At 45.8% G+C, this 17,685-nt stretch overlaps 1 protein-coding gene across 2 annotated transcripts in view; it reads left to right on the forward strand.

Moving 5' to 3' along the window:
* The first annotated feature begins 11,040 nt into the window (after nucleotides 1-11,040).
* Nucleotides 11,041-17,685, forward strand: part of LEPROTL1 (leptin receptor overlapping transcript like 1) — a 44,007-nt gene continuing 37,362 nt past the window's right edge. For both annotated transcript variants that reach the window (XM_054497947.2, XM_054497948.2), the window contains exon 1: nucleotides 11,041-12,249. In XM_054497947.2, coding sequence (XP_054353922.1) covers nucleotides 12,234-12,249 — 16 coding nt within the window. In that variant the 5' untranslated portion in view covers nucleotides 11,041-12,233. The remainder of the gene's footprint in view (nucleotides 12,250-17,685) is intronic.

A 17,685-nucleotide genomic window follows, 5' to 3' on the forward strand; every position in this document is an offset into this window, starting at 1 on the left:
GTGTGGGCGGGGCCGAGGGCCTGACGCCACCGCGCCCGCGGGCGGGGCGAGGGCGGAGCGCAGCTTTGTTGTGTCTGGTCTGAGATTCGGGAAGCTTCTGTGCGTAGGCGCTGCAGTTTGAGAGGCTGAAAACGTCACGATGCGAAATCTAAGAAATGTAGTCAAATTATGTATTATTAAAACCTCAATAACTGTACCAAGGGTAGTTCTGTGCTTTATTCAGCTCTATATGTTCAGCACTTAGCATAGCGCCTGGTACATCGTCAGTGTTCTATGACTGGTTGCTAAATACAGAGAAGATTCAAGCGAAAGGTAGCAGGGAAATATATTGTCTGGTTTCAAGGCTCAGAACCTTTACGTGGTTCCTTGCGCATGGAGGCCGGAAGACTGTATAAAATGTCAGGAAGAGAAAATACCGTCTGAATGAAGAACCAGCCAGAGAAAACAGTTCTCTAAACTTTTGAGGGCTGGCAGGCTTGGGTTTCTTTCATTCGTTCATTCATTCATTCATTCAATGAATATATGTCGAATACCTAATAGGCTCCAGGCACTGTTTTAGGCATGGAGGATACAGACAAGATCCCTGTACTCATTGAAATAGGACAAACGACATACCAATTAAACAACAAAAATAATAGGTAATGATAGGTAATAACATTGATGAAAAAACAGGGTGATATAATGGAGCCTGGGGACACAACAACTTCAGGGAGGTCCTTGCTGAGGAAGTGGTTTTTGAAGCCTGGGACCTGAATGATGAGAAAGAACTAGCCATACAAAGATCAGGGGACTCATCTTCCCATCCGGGGAACAGTGGATGCAAAAGCCCTAACTTTGTGTTTTGAGGAAGAGTCATTCGGTCAGATCCCATGAAGAGTTCAGTCCCACAAGATGGCCCCAACTTCAGACATCAATCACAAGTCTCAGGTTGTGACCTATGCTTCTGACCAACCAGCTATAAATTAGGGTTTCCAGGCCGGGCGTGGTGGCTAATGCCTGTAATCCCAGAATTTTGGGAGGCCAAGGCAGGTGAATCGCCTGAGGTCAGGACTTCAAGACCAGCCTGGCCAGCATGGCAAAACCCCAACTCTACTAAAAATAGGAAAAATAGCTGGGCGTGGTGGTGCACACCTGTAATCCCAGCTATTTGGGAGGCTGAGGCAAGAGAATCGCTTGAACCTGGGAGGCGGAAGTTGCAGTGAGCCAAACTGCCCCACTGTACCTGGGCCATGGAGAGAGACTCCCTCTCAACAAATAAATTGGGGTTTTCATGACCCCCCATCTTGAGTTTCATAATTTGCTAGAATGGCTCACAGAACTTAAAAAAAAACACTTTATGTTTACCAGATTATTATATTGAGCACCTATTAGTACCTAACAGTACCTGCCAGGTACTGTTATCAGTATTGGGGATACAGCAGTGAATAAAACAAAATTTGGGGGACAAGAGAGGCAAACAAGGCCATAACTGAAGCAAAGTAAGTTAGGGGAAGAGTGGAATAAGAGGTGGCAGAGCAGTGGGGCCTCAGCATGGAACCAACCAATGGTGGGACCAAGGACTGAAATAGAGATAATAGAGAATCCTATTCTCAACATGTTAAGTTTGAGGTGACTATTAGGCATCCAGGTAGATGTGTCAAATAAATAGATATACTGTAAAAGTCTGAAGTTCAAAACTAAGGTAAATTTGGTAGTTACGTTGTAAATATAAAGATAGCATTTAATGTCATGATGCTATTATTTGAATGTGTCCCCCAAAGCTCATGTGTTGGAAACTTAATCCCCAATGCAATAATGTTGAGGGGGGGACTCTTAAGGGGTGATTAGGTTATGAGGGCAGAGCTCTTAATGCTATTATCACAGGAGCGGGTTAGTTATTGGGGAGTGGGTTCCAGATTAAAGGGATGAGTTCAGCTCCCTTTCTCTTTTGCCTACCACCGTGAAATGACACAGCAGGAAGCTCCCCACCAGATGCAGGCCCCTGGACCTAGGATTTCCCAGCCTCCAGAACCATAAGAAATAGATCTCTATTCTTTATAAATTTCCCAGTCTCAGGTATTCTGTTATAGCAACACAAAATGAACTAAGACATGTGGGAAGAGACATGGTAACATGAGAGAATTGAGATACCACAAAAGAGGAGGCCCAGGCTATGGGAACACTAACATTTGAACCTCGAGCAGAAGAAGATTCTAGAAAGAATCTGAGAAGTAACCTCTGGTGAAGAAGGAGGAAGAACTAGGAGAATAGGATATGGTAATTGAAAGAAAGAAAGAATGGTCAACAGTGTCCATTGTTGCTGAAAGCTTGAAGCAAAATTTGGTCTCTGAATTTTGCAATGTAGAAATCACTAATTACCTTAACAAGAGAATGTTTGTTATTTTAGATTCCCACCATGCACCATGTACAGTTCTGGACAGTCATGAACAAAAGATGAAAGGTTGTTATAATAAACATTCTAGTGGGAGAGGTAGCCAACAAATCATGTCATTTCAAATAAATAAGTGCTTTGGGCCAGGCACGGTGGCTCAAACCTGTAATTTCAGCACTCTGGGAAGCCGAGGCTCAGGATCACTTGAGACCAGGAGTTTGAGGCCAATCTGGGCAACATAGTAAGACCCCCATCTCCACAAAAAATTGTTTTTAAAAAATTAGCCAGATGTGGCCAGGCCCAGTGGCTCACGCCTGTAATACCAGCACTTTGGGAGGTCGAGGTAGGCAGATCATGAGGTCAGGAGATCGAGACCATCTTGGCTAACACGGTGAAACCCCGTCTCTACTAAAAATACAAAAAATTAGCCAGGCATGGTGGCGGGCGCCTAAGTCCCAGCTACTCGGGAGGCTGAGGCAGGAGAATGGCATGAACCCAAGAGGCGGAGTTTGCAGTGAGCCAAGATCGTGCCACTGCACTCCAGCCTGGGCGACAGAGTGAGACTCCGTCTCAAAAAAAAAAAAATAGCCAGATGTGGTGGCATGTGCCTGTAGTCCCAGCCACTCAAGAGGCTGAGGTGGGAGGATCACTTGAGCCCTGGAGGTTGAGGCTGCAGCGAGCCATGATTTGCATCACTGCACTCCAGCCTGGGCAACAGAGCAAGACTCTATCTCAAATAATAATAAGTACCTTGAAGAAGAAAACAGAGCAGTATGACAGGTAGTGCTATAACAAGTAGGATGGCCCAGAAAGATTCTCTGAGAAATTACCATTTGAGCTGAGAGCTAAATGATGAGGCTGTAAAAGGAAAAAACAGTTTTCTCCTTTCTACTGGCACACAACACAGAGCAGTTCTGTGACCAGAAGAGGGGCTGGGGAAGTATTTCCCTACACACTAACCAACTCTAAAGGACATCAACGCGATGTCCTATAACTTAATTCAAGTTAAGGGCCCAGTCTCCCACAAGACTGCCCCAATTCAGACTTCAGTCCAGGAAAATATTTTATGTTTACCAGTTTATTGTAAAGGATTTATAAAGGATACAGATGAACAGCCAGATGAAGAGATGGATAGGGCAAAGATAAGAAGGCCATGGGGCTTCTATGCCCTCGCTGGGCACCCCACCCTCCCAGCACCTCCCTGTATTCAGCAACCTAGAAGCTCATGAAATCTTGTTGTCTAAGAGTTTGTATAGCGCTTAATCTCCAGCCACCCCCCGCCACCTCTCCTGTCGGTTCGTGGGTGGGCTGAAAGTTCCAACCCCCTAACACTCTAATCACATGGTCTTTCTGGTGACTGACTTTCTGGTGTCTGTAAACAATACAGTATAACAACTATTTACATAGTATTTACATCGTATTAGGTATTATAAATGATTTAGAGATTGTTTAAAGAATACAGGAGGGGCTGGGTGCGGTGGCTAACACCTGTAATCCCAGCACTTTTGGAGGCCCGAGGTGGGTGTATCGCTTGAGTCCAGGAGTTCAAGACCAGCCTGGGCAACGTAAGAAGACCTTGTCTCTACAAAAAAAAAAAAAAAAAATTAGCCAGGCATAGTGGTGCATGCCTGTGGTCCCAGCTACTCGGGAGGCTGAGGCAGGAAGATAGCTTGAGCCTGGGAGGCAGAGGTTGCAGTGAGCCGAAATCACACCACTGCACTCCAGCCTGGGTGACAGAGTGAGACCCTGACCCCCAAAAATTTTTTTTTTTCTCTGAGCTTTCTCTGAATCAACCTGTAAGAGTTAGTAATACTCAGTTTACAAAATTGTGAAGAGGATTAAATGAGATGAATGCTAAAGCACCAGGCACATAGTACCTGCTCAAAAAGTAAGAATTCCCTTCCTCTCATTCACATTCTCATCTTCACCATTTAACTTTGGAGAATGGGAAACCATCTATATGAGAAGTATGAAACTGAAAGGTAATATTAATTAGCTATTACATTACAATAGAGAACATTTAAAGGATATGACATCAACTAGCATTTAGGGTTCCCTTGGAAAACTGGTGGAGAAAACTGACATTCTTTTTTCAAACAATGACTTTCAAGCTTTGCTTTAGTTTGCATAGGAATCGTTTGAGATTCTTGTTAAATTTTCAGATTCCAGGCTTTATCCACAAGAGTTCTAAATTCAGAAGGTCGGGAGTAGCAGTCAAGAATTTGGAAAGCATCCCAAAGTATTCTGCTTTAGGTGGTCCTTGAAATACATTTAGAAACACTGTTTTTAAGGTCTCAAGTGACTGTGAGAGGTGACAACGTGCTAGCAGCCCTCGCTCACTCTCAGCGCCTCCTCAGCCTGGACGTCCGCTCTAGCCGCGTTGGAGGAGCCCTTCAGCCCGCCGCTGCGCTGTGGGGGCCCCTCTCTGGGGCTGGCCGAGGCCGGAGCCGGCTCCCTCTGCTCCCGGGGAAGTGTGGAGGGAGAGGCGCGGGAGGAACCCGGGGCTGCGCGCAGCGCTCACCGCTGGCGGGCCGGCGCGGGTTCCGAGTGGGCGCGGGCTCCGCGGGCCCAGCACTCAGCGCAGCTGGCCGGCGCCTGCTGGGCTTGATCAGAGGCTGCGGCCGGTGCGTGCACCGCCATTCCCTCTTCGCAGGGTCGTTGGCCAGGATGGCGGGTCTCCGTCTCTTTCTCGCTTCCACTCTTTTCCTCTTGGTTGTCTGGGACGAGCTCCTTCTGGGCTGCTGGAGCGCCCGGGGTAGGTGCCGCAAAATCCCGCGGAGAGTGCCAGTAAAAGGTGAAGCCGGCTGGGCTTCTGGGACCAGTGGGGACTTAGAGAGCTTTCTATCTAGTTAAAGGGCTGTAAATGCACCAATCAGCACTCTGTGTCTAGCTAAAGGTTTGTAAACACAACAATCAGCTTCTGTGTCTAGCTAATCGGGTGGGGACTTGCAGAACTTTTGTGTCTAGCTAAAGGATTGTAAACGCACCAATCAGCACTCTGTGTGTAGCTAAAGGTTTGTAAATGCACCAATCAGCACTCTGTCAAAACGGACCAATCAGCTCTCTGTAAAATGGACCAATCAGCTGGATGTGGGTGGGGCCAGATAAGGGAATAAAGGCAGGCCACCAGAGCAGCAGCGGCAATCCGCTGGGGTCCCCTTCCTGGCTGTGAAAGTTTTCTTATTTTGCTTTTTGCAATAAATTCTGCTGCTGCTCACTCTTTGGATTTGCGCTGCTTTTATGAGCTGTAACTCTCATAGCGAAGGTCTGCAGCTTTACTCCTGAAGCCAGCGAGACCACAGACCCACTGGGAGGAACGAACAACTCCAGACGGGAGGAACGAACAGCTCTGGAGGCGCCACCTTTAATAGCTGTAACACTCACTGCGAAGGTCTGTGGCTTCACTCCTGAAGTCAGTAAGACCACGAACCCACCAGAAGGAAGAAACTCCAGACATGTCCGAACAGCAGCAGGAACAAACTCCGGACACACCATCTTTAAGAACTGTAACACTCACCGCGAGGGTCCACAGCTTCATTCTTGAAGTCAGTGAGACCAAGAACCCACCAATTCTGGACACAACTGGTCTCTAGACCAGTAAACCAAAAATAGTCCTTAGAGTGATGAGTGTTTTTGTGCTGGAAACACTGAATCTCATGGGAAAGACAAGGAGCACAATCTCTTAGGATTCTGTGACCATGGAAGAAAAGAATATAGATTCCTGTAACCTGATGAGTAATCCCAGTTGCCCATGAATGTTGTCAAGGACGTCTGTAATGCCAACACGTTTGTACTAAAAAGAGCAAATCAGGCTGGGTGTAGTGGCTCACACCTGTGATCCCAGGCCTTTGGGAGGCCAAAGTGGGAGGATCTCTTGAGTCCCAGAGTTCAAAACTAGCCTGGACAACATGGCAAAACCCCGCCTCTACAAAAACTAAAAAATTAGCGGGGCGTGGTGGTGCATATCTGTGGTCCCAGCTACTCGGGAGGCTGAGGCAGGAGGATAGCTTGAGCCCTGGAGGTGGAGGCTGCCATGACAGGAAGCTGCCATGACTGTGATTGCCCCACTGCACTGCAGCCTGGGCAACAGGATGAAACCCTGTCTCAAAAAAAAAAAGGAAATTTATCTTTGTAGCTATCTTATCCTACATAAGATAGCTACAAAGATAAAAATAATAACAAAAATAAATAAAAATAAAGCTACATACCTACCTCACAATTTGCCCACAAGGATATTCTTTGTGGACAAAGGACAGAGAGAACTCAAAGTCATCCTTTGCTCACTGTGAGACAAATGCTTATCTGATTGCTTCCTTTGCCCTGTTTTTTCACTAACCCAGACTAAAGCATAAGTGACTATACCTGTAAATTGTGTATTCAGTGAAAGGCTAATCAGAAACTCAGAAGAGGCCAGACATGGGTGGCTCATGCCTATAATCCCAGCACTTTGGGAGGCCGAGGCAAGTGGATCACTTGAGCTCAGGAGTTTGAGACCAGCCTGGCCAACATGGTTAAACCCGTCTCTACTAAAAATACGAAAATTAGCTGGGTGTGGTGGCACATGCCTGTAATCCCAGCTACTTGGGAGGCTGAAGCAGGAGAATCACTTGAACCCAGAAGACGGAGGGTGCCATAGCACTCCAGCCTCAAAAAAAGAAAAAAAAATTAGCCACGTGTGGTGGTGGGCACATGTAATCTCAGCTATAAGGCAGGAGAATTGTTCGAGCCCAGAAGTTGAAGGTTGCAGTGAGCCAAGATCGCGCCACTGTACTCCAGCCTGCAACCTGGGTGACAGAGCGAGACTTGGGCTCAAAAAAAAAGAAAGGAAGAAAAAGAAAAAGAAACTCAAAATAAGGCAACCATTTGTCTCTTATCTACCTATGACCTAGACGCCCCTTCCGCACTGAGTTGTCCCGCCTTTGCAGACTGAACCAATGTACACCTTATATACAGTTATTGATGTCTCATGTCTCCCTAAAATGTATAACACCAAGCGGTGCCCCAACCACTTTGGACACAGGTCATCAAGACCTGCTGAGGTGTGTCAAGGGTGCATCTTCAACCCTGGCAAAATAAACTTTCTAAATTGACTGAGACCTGTCTCAGATATTGTGGGTTCACAGAACAAAACAAGAAAAGGTGTTGTGGTAGGTGACATGTGAGATGGAATTATTCTCTTCTCCAGGAATTCTACCTGTCCATTCAAGATGGCTGGGGAGAAGGACACATATGCCTGCTTCAGTAGTTTAGGGAAACGAGCTGGTGGCTCACAGATTCCGTGTAAACAGCGTGTATTTCCATGGCATATGTTCAAGTGTGCCTTGTGGTTTTGTTACCACATCCTTAAATGGAAACTTTTTTCATGATACAGGAAAGAGATGGTAGATCTTTCTGCACTAACTTGAACAGAAAAAAATTCTTCTCTCCTACAAAACACCCATAGACTCATTTGGTGCATTAAGACTCAAGAAGTGACCTGTTTGTTGTTGTTGTTGTTTAAATTGTAATTCAACTCTAGAAATAGTAGAGAGAAGCAAAGTGGGTAATGCCTCAAGCTTCCCAGTTGCTCTCATTTTAAAGCATATTGGAAATATCTCTTCTAAACATTCTCTCAGCAGTCTTACATGCCATTTTATGTTAGTGTGATGACTGAAAAAAAATTAAAAATTCGAATCGTATGTAGCTCACCCCCACCTACTTCCTTTTAAAACCTTCAAAAGATTTTTATTGCTCAGAGAGAAAACCCAAAACTGCTTGTGTACCGCCCTACTATATAAGCATGCTGCCCCACCCCAACCTTGACCAACCCCATTGGCCACCTCTCTTCTCTCCAAGGGACCAAGCAAACTCCTTGCTCCATTTGCTGCCAAAGCGCCTAACTCCCCACCACACATACATACATGCGTGCACGCAAACACACACACACAAACACACAAAAACACAACACACAAACATGCACACACACATGCACACACAAACATGCACACGCATGCAAACACGTGCACATACACACAAACACGCACACAAACACATGCAGGCACACACAAACACGCATGCCCACAACACACAAACACGCACAAACACAAACACACGCACATGCACACACAAACGCACACACAAACACGCACACAAACGCGCGCACACACACAAACACGCACGCACACACACAACACCCAAACACGCACAAACACGCACGCACACACAAGCACACACAAACACCCATGCACACGCAAACACGCACACAAACACGTACACACAAACACGCACACACAAACACATGCACACACACACACATGCACGCACACACAAACACAAACATGCACACACACAAACACAAACAACACACCCCGCCACCTGTGATGGCTTTTCCATTCTCTATTAACACATTTATTCATCACTGTGTTGTCTCTCCTTGGGGGAAATTTTCCCTGGCAGATCGCAATCAAAAGTTTTCAGAGGACTATTTACCTATCTTTCCTAGTGTAGGAAAGGATAAAAACTTCCTTTACCCTCTTAGGTTCAGAAGCTGAGAACTGTGAATTAAACTAACAAAGTACAGATTACCAGGAAAAAAAAAGGTTTATTTTTGAATGCACAAGGAGGCTTCACAGAAAAGACGTGAAAACTCAAAAAGTAATTAGGCCTGGGAGCATGTATCATTTTAACAAAGGGTGATGCATTGTGGAAAAGTAGACAAAGGAAAGGTTTTGGACTTCTAGGGGCAGTAGATTTTAAGAAGGTAAATACATGGGGGAAAACTAATGAAAGATAAGGGCTACTTTAGTAATGTTTTCACAGTCTCCAATAAATGCTGTTTACTGGGGCATAGGAGTTGCCTCCTCTCCCTGGTCTGGGAAATGTAAATATTTATAAGTAGAAAAATTTGTTTACACATTTTTTGGGGGCCAGGCACAGTGGCTCACACCTGTAATTTCAGCACTTTGGGAGGCCGAGGTGGGCAGATCACTTGAGGCCAGGAGTTCGAGACCAGCCTGGCCAACATGGTGAAACCCTGTCTCTACCTAAAAATACAAAAATTAGCCAGGCATTGTGGCTCACAACTGTAATCCCGGCTACTTGGGAGGCTGAGGCAGGAAAATCACTTGAACCAAGAGGCAGAGGTTGCAGTGGGCTGAGATCACACCACGCACTCCAGCCTGGGTGACAGAGCAAGACTGAAAGTTAGCTGGGCGTAGTGGCGCGCGCCTGTAGTCCCAGCTGCTTGGGAGGCTGAGGCAAGAGAATCGCTTGAACCCGGGAGGCGGAGGTTGCAGTCAGCCAAGAGCATGCCACTGCACTCCAGCCTGGCCACAGAGCGAGACTCTGTCTCAAAAGAAAAACAAAACAAAACAAAAAGTGGAACTTTACGTTATCTTTACAAAGGGAACTTAAGCATGGCCTTTGGGTAGAAAAGGAGAGAGCAGAGAGCTCCTCCTATGCCTGCTGCTTCTTATTTGCCTTCAGCTCAAAACAATCTTTAGGCTTATTTTCGCTCATGTCCGTGTGAAGAGACCACCAAACAGGCTTTGTGTGAGCAACAAGGCTGGTTATTTCCCCTGGGTGCAGGCGGGCTGAGTCCGAAAAGAGAGTCAGCGAAGGGAGATAGGGGTGGGGCCATTTTATAGGATTTGGGTAGGTAAAGTAAAATTACAGTCAAAGGGGGTTGTTCTTTGGCAGGCAGGAGCTGGGGTCACCAGGTGCTCAGTGGGGAAGCTTTTGAGCCAGGATGAGCCAGGAGAAGGAATTTCACAAGGTAATGTCATCAGTTAAGGCAGGAACTGGCCATCTGGATGTGTACGTGCAGGTCACAGGGGATATGATGGCTTAGCTTGGGCTCAGAGGACTGACATTTATTTGTTTGTTTGTTTGGAGACAGTCTTGCTTTGTTGCCCAGGCAGTGGCACAATCAGAGCTCACTGCAGCCTCCACCTCCTAGGCTCAAGCAATCCTCCTACTTCAGCGTCCCAAGTAGCTGGAACTATAGGCACACACCAAGCCTGGCTAATTTTTTTTTTTCGTTTTTGTAGAGATGGAATCTCACTATGTTACCAGGGCTGGTCTTGAACTCCTGGGCCAAAGCGATCCTCCTGTCTTAGCCTCCCAAAGTGCTGGGATCACATGCCTGAGTCACCACACCAGACTTCAAAGTGGCATATTTTAGAGTGGCATATTCTGATCCCCTTTACTAGCAATTATCATTATTGCAATTTTACATTTTTTGTGTGTCTGTCTTCCTCACCAGTCTGCAAACAGTACCTGGTTTTGCACATCTCAGTGTCTAACCCTGTGCCTAACACATAGTAAATGTTCCATAAATAATTGTACGATGTGTAAATAAAGGTATTGAACCTGGGCTTTCACTTTTTTTTCCTTGCCTTGTTACTACCAAAAAGACAGCCACCCAAGGGACTGGATTTCTATTAAATCCACCCTTTACTGAACCCTGCTGCTCCTATGTCTGGAGGTGGGTCCTCACCAGAACCCTAGTCCTGTGTAGGAAACCCAGGAGCCAAGTGCAGACCACCCAACTAACCTTAATTATAGGACTGGGGATGGAGGGATGGAGGGAGAGAGGAAAAGGCACGGTAAAATAATGTGTGCCCAGCGCGGTGACTCACACCTGTTGTTGTAACCGAGCGAGTTATAGAGAAACGCCACAATTTGAGACTAATTCAGGAGTCCTTTATTGCCGGCGACCGAGAGACGACTAGAGCTCAAAATTCTCTCGGCCCTGAAGAAGGGGCTAGATTTCTTTTTATACCTTGGTCTAAATAGGGGAGGGGTAGTCTAGCTGAAGCAATTTTTACAGAAGCAGAACAGGCAAAGAGTTTAAAGATAAATGGTTACAGAAACAGTTACAGGAAAATAAACAGTTCCAGGTGCATGGGGCTTAAATTATCACAAAGAAATAAACGCAGGGGCTTTGGGTACCATCAACCCAGAGCGTTCCCAGGAGCTGCTGGTACAGCTTGCCTCAGTATCTTATCAGTAAGCACATTCCTGGATGTGCTTGGTGTCAGTTTGCACCAGTTATGTCCTTAAGGGAGGGGGACAAGGTGCTGCAAGCGAAGATACCAAAATGGAGTCTGTCCCCCTCTCTCAGCTAAGAGAGAGTCAATTAGGTTAAAACAAGGTAAGGTATCAAGCTGTAATCCCAGCGCTTTGGGAGGCCGAGGAGGGCAGATCCTTGAGCTCAGGAGACCAGCTTGGGCAACAAGATGAGAGTCTCACACCCCGCCCTGTCTCTACAAAAAAACAAAACAAAACAAAAAAAAGCCAGGCATGGTGGCTCATGTCTGTGGTCCCAGTTACTGCGAGGCCGACGTGAGAGAATCACTTGAGCCCTGGAGATCGAGGCTGCAGTAGCCGTGATCACACTCCAGTCTGGGCGACAGAGGCCCTGTCTCAAAAAACAAACAAAACAATGTGAAATTAAGCCAAAAGCCATCACACGTGCATCCAAAGGACGGCCGCTACCCGCGACCCCTTCCCAAAGCACGCGGGAGGTTGCCGGATCAGGGACAGGGGCTTCAGCAGGGAGCCCCCAGACCGGCCCTGACAGGAATTCAAGACCTGGCGCCTGCTCATTCCCCCAGTCGGGGCGGCGGCGGCAACCCTCGGCTGGCGGCGATCTGCAGACCCGCGGAGAAGAGAGGCAGGGGTCGGCCCCACAGCCCAGCCCGGCGCGGCCCCCGTGCCCCCGCGCGAGCCCGAGCCGCCGGCGGAAGTGCTGCGTCGCGCACTTCCGGGTGTTGTCTGGCCGCTGTATCGCGTCTTGGGTCTCCCGGCCGCCGCCGCCGCCGCCGCCGCTGCCGCCGCTGCCTCTGCCTCGGGTCGTGGAGCCAGGAGCGACGTCACCGCCATGGCAGGCATCAAAGGTGGCCCTGGGTTGCGGGACGCGGGAGGGCTGGGGCCCGCCGGGGAAGATGGGCCGGGGGTCCCACGCGGCCCCCGCACTCCCCCTCCGGGCCCGGGGGCGCGCGTGAGGTCCCTGCGCCGGGGAGGCGACCCCTGCTCCGGCCCTGAGCTTGGCCCGGAGGTGGGCGCGGCGCCCTTGGGCAAGGGACTGTTGCGACCCCGGCAGCCCCCACTTTCTGCCGATTTCGGCAGCCTCTCTCCCACCCATCGCCCCCTGGACAAAATATGAAGTGGTTGGCGGTCAGTGAGGAGTCCCGTCGCGACTTGGGCGGCCACACACATTTTGGAGGAGTTTGCATCCGAGGAGAGGCAGGCAGAGCGTGGGATTGAGGAGGCTGAGGCTGCTGGAGATGCCAGCTATGGAAAACCAGTCATTTCCCACCGAAAGGCACAAGTGCGGTCTGCGGGCGCTGCGCGGGTCTGCCCGAAACCTCGACCCCACGTCCACCCCGGCCGCCCGCGCCCGAGGCTTTACAGGCTCCCGAAACGGGTGCATTTTCATCTGCGGTGTCTGGACCATAGAGTTGATCCGTAGGCGACCCCGAAGTGCTCCTGGCTCTCTTCCCTCTCCGCAGTTGCACCCTGAGGCTTTTTCAAATTTCAAAGTTTTTCTTTTTTTCTTTTTTTTTTTTTAGAAGATAAAATAGTGGTACAACTTAATGAAAAACTACTGGCTTATTCATGTGTTTTCTTTTAAAAAAAGGAATGTTGCATTTGTTCCAACTGTTAGGTAGTTTTGTTGTCAGTGTGATGAGAAGCAAAGTTTTCAACTACTGCTTAACTAATTACATTGATTTCTTGACCTGCCGCTCTGTAGAAGGGCAGTCAGGCAGGAAGCAGGAACTACTTTGGGAGCAGTGGTTTTCTTTGTATTTTTTCTTCTCTAGGGAAAACTTAATCGAGTTTTTTTCTCAGGGTCACAGTCTTACTGTTTCTTGTTTATTTTCAGTGTCTGAAAACATTTCATTTCCCATATAAAACCTTGTCATTTAAGCAACTGGGATACTTTGTAATCTCCTTTTGAACTCTTTTAAACCGTTATGTGAAAGGCAGTTATTGTGAATTGCTGTGGTTTTTAGGATGTTGCCCGTTTCCCTGTTCTTCCCTGTTTCTTCAGTGTCATTACTGCGGTAGTCTCTTAAGAAAAAATAGCTTTGTAATTTACTTCTCCAGACCTAGGGAAATACTGCATTAAACTGATGAAGGTGCCTCAGGTGAATTGCACTTTTGATTTCAGCAGGATTTTCTGGTTGTTATGAGTCAGTATGTTTCTTTCTCTTGGCCTAATATCTTTATATTAGGAAAGAGTGTTGCTATAATTAGAGACCATTAGGCATTTCTTGAGCCATTTGTCTATTACTTTTTGATATATTGGATTTTCTGGTAACTCCCAGGTTAGAGAAGTGGTCCCTCCTTCTACTCTAATTTCTTTGTAATCACAGAATCAGCATCTTGTCTCTAGAGAGTTTTGCTAGATAATTGGGCTGCTCTATCCCTAGCCTAGAGGCTTTGGGAGTAGAAACCAGACTTACCTAAGCTTTGTCTTCCAAATGTTGCATCACTCAATTACTGTATGAATTCTTGCCTTGTTGATGTGTCATTTAAGAAACAGCTTATATACAAATGATGAAATGTATATATAAATCTTCCTAGTTGCCAATTTCATAAGATTGAAGAAACTTGCAAGTTTTGAGAACACTTTTAAGCAATTTATTTAACCTCTAATTGACTACCTTATTCGGTATGACTGGAAGATGAGATGTCACATCAAACTGTGTTATGAATATTTAAAAAAATATTTAGTATTTAATCCCAGCACAGTGGCTCACACCTGTAATCTCAGCACTTTGAGAGGCCGAGGCGGATGGATCATGAGGTCAGGAGTTCAAGACCAGCCTGTCCAGGATGGTGAAACCCCGTCTCTACTAAAAATACAAAAAAATTAGCCGGACGTGGTGGCAGGCACCTGTAATCCCAGCTACTCAGGAGGCTGAGGCAGGGAATTGCTTGAACCCGGGAGGCAGAGGTTGCAGTGAGCCAAGATCACGCCACTGCACTCCAGCCTGGGCAACAGAGTGAGACTCTGTTTCAAAAAAAAAAAATATATATATATATATATACACACACACACACACACATATATTTAGTATTTAATGGAATAGAAGTATTATCTCAAGGTATCTTGATTCCCCCAAACAAATGTTATTCCAGTATTCATATTCATAGCACTTATAATAAGACAATCTTGGTTTATGTTTTTAAAATTGTTTTTTGATACCTGAGCCTTATCTCATTTTAGTCCCTTGGTTTTTTTTTTTTTTTTTTTTTTTAAGGAATCATTTTTCATTAACTTTGTAAGAGTGTAGTCGAAGAATTTAGGCCTTCTTTTTTGATAAAAACTTGAACGACTGTTCTCTGTCACAGAACAGCCACCTTCAGAGGCCCTCATGGTCCTAAGGTGGCTTGCCTCTCGCAGAGATTACCGTGAACATGCTTTTTGAGATTTTTCTGCCTGGTTTAAATTTTTTTTGTTGTTTCCTCTCTCCTGTCAAAGGGCAATTCTTGCTTGTATGCAACTCTTTCTCCTAATTCCCATTTGTTTCAATGTGGGAAGATAAACTTAGAAAATTTTGTGTCACAAGGTATACAGGTAATAGTGATTACTTTTGATAAGAAAAAGTTCCTTTTCACTTAATTTTTGTTCTGGGTATATGAATTACCTATTGAAAAATATATATAAGTGAGCATAGATGATTCTTTAAAATAAAAATGTGTTTTACTTTGAATTCTCATCTAACAATTGTGTCACGAAAATGAGTTAGTATAAATAAGAACTTAAGGGTCTGTTTATAGAGAATGTTGGCTTTAGTATATGGGCTTTGTAACATCTATTTTGTCTCTTTTTAGTGGCCTTTGTTTTCTCCAGGATTCTAAGTTGTATATAAATGGCTTCTGAATGAATGAGGTGTTACTAGGCAGTATTTATAGTAATGGACTTAGCTGTCTTAACAGTACCTTTAGTGTTCAGAAAATTATCTGCATTTAAGATCTAGTCCAACTGTCATTTTAGAGAAGGAAGAACTGAGACTCATAAATTACTTGGACAACTAGCTAGTAACTATTAGGGCCTTGGACCCTCCTGAGTCTCAGTTCCATGCTGCTTCCACTCTGCTACATTCATTCCACAAATATTTGTTGAGTATTAAGAGCCAGGCACGATCATCACAACAGAAAAACTTGCTCCCTCCTTTCATGAAATGGACAGTTGAGAAGGAAAGACAAAATACAAACCAGTAGGAAATCGCAGCTGATAATTGAGCAAAGGAGAGGCATTCAGTGGACAGAGGACCTCAGCATACACGGGTCTGTGCCTGGAATACTCATCCCAAATAGCCACATGATTTCCTCCCTCCCCTCATACAGATCTTTGCTCAGGTGGTGCTTCATCAGAGATGCCTTCCCTGGCCACTGTGTCTAGACTAGCACTCCCATCCCTTACTCTACCTGACGTTTGTCATCACTTGACATTTATTCACTTGCTTGTTAAAAATCATTTTCTTCTCCCACTAGAACATAAGCTCCGTGAGAGCAAAAGCTTTGATTGTTGTCATTGCTCTGTCTCCAGTAGCAAGAACAGTATCTGACACATGTTAGGTGCTCCATAGATGTTTGTTAGAGGAATGAATAAATAAATGTGACGGAATTGGTCTAATCAGGAGGTTTGGAAAATCTTCACTGGGGCCAGGTGCGGTGGCTCACACCTATAATCCCAGCACTTTGGGAGGCCAAGGTGGGCAGATCATGAGGTCAAGAGATGGAGACCATCCTGGCCAATGTGGTGAAACCCCGTCTCTACTAAAAATACAAAATAATAATAATAATAATAATTAGCTAGGCATGGTGGTGCACAGCTGTAGTCCCAGCTACTCAGGAGGCTGAGGCAGGAGGATGGCTTGAACCCGGGAGGCGGAGGTTGCAGTGAGCCAAGATTGCGCCACTGCACTCCATCCTGGTGACAGCGCAAGACTCTGTCTAAAAAAAAAAAAAAAAAAACCAGCAAAAAACCACTTCACTGGTTGAGCTGAGATCTGAAGGAAAAGCAGGAGTTGGAGGAAAGTAGAGAGGAGTGGGAAAGGGCCATGCCTCATTCACTGTTGTATCCCTAGTGCTTGTCACATATTTAGTGCTCAGTGAATATTTCTTGAATGAAAAAATGTCTGAGGCAGAAGGGACAAAGTGTACACAGGCCATGTGAGTGAGCAAGCCTGCTGATTTCCAGGAAAGGAAACAGAGCCAGTATAACTGAAGTGAGGGTTCAGGGACACTGTAGTAGCCTGGTGTGACACGTCACAGGAGAGGTGGGCAGGGCCCGGTCATGAGAACCAATTTGGAACTGAAGAAAACAAATGGCAAATTCAGTGTTTTCCTTACAGTTTATATTGCATTCCCCTGTAAGCTTGAAGTGCCTCGTTTCCTGTAAAGTAAAAATGCAATTCTTTTCCTGTAGCTGGAAACAGAATGGTATTCAGGACTAAGTGATGTGTTCGGGGTTGCCATGACCTGCATGAGCGATCTAACCAAAAACCAAATCTGCCAAGCCACTATGTCATTGGGTGTCCTTGATTATGACCGTTTTAGTTGTGCAGAGTATATCAGTAGTACTTGGCAAAGTTTAACCTGTTTCCTGTTCATTTTGGTTTCTCTATGTTAGCCTTTGTCTTGGTAACTTTTAGACCTTCTACAAATCTTTCGAATTTTAACTTTTGAATTTTAATAAAATGACCTAACAACAACAAAACTAGTTATTTTCTTAGCCACTGTAACTGTAGAAATACAGGTTATACAGAACTCAAAATAAATTTATCATTTACTTATTTTTTTTTTTTTGAGATGGAGTCTTGCTCTGTCGCATAGACTGGAATGCAAAGGCGCAGTCTAGGCTCACTGCAACCTCCGCCTCCCGGGTTCAAGCAATTCTCCTGCCTCAGCCTCCCAAGTAGCTGGGACTACAGGCATGTGCCACCACACCCAGCTAATTTTTTGTATTTTTAGTAGAGACAGGGTTTCACCATACTGACCAGGCTGGTCTCAAACCCCCAACCTCATGATCCGCCCGCCTTGGCCTCCCAAAGTGCTGGGATTACAGGCGTGAGCCACTGCACTCGGCTATCATTTATTTCTTTGCTTTAGTCTAGGTCATTGGTTAACTATGCCTATTCAAGAATGTTGTTTCTATTCACTAACATGTGAGAGCACCTTAAAATTTACTACTCTGTGTGTGTGTGTGTGTGTGTAGCTTTAGAAACTATATTTCACCTGTAGAATGCATCTATTGCTTATAATAACGTGTTAAAGTAGTGATACCGCAGAAGGATTATAACCCATTGTCCTACAGA

Source organism: Pongo pygmaeus, chromosome 7 (assembly GCF_028885625.2).
Source record: "Pongo pygmaeus isolate AG05252 chromosome 7, NHGRI_mPonPyg2-v2.0_pri, whole genome shotgun sequence".
NCBI classification, from domain to species: domain Eukaryota; kingdom Metazoa; phylum Chordata; class Mammalia; order Primates; family Hominidae; genus Pongo; species Pongo pygmaeus.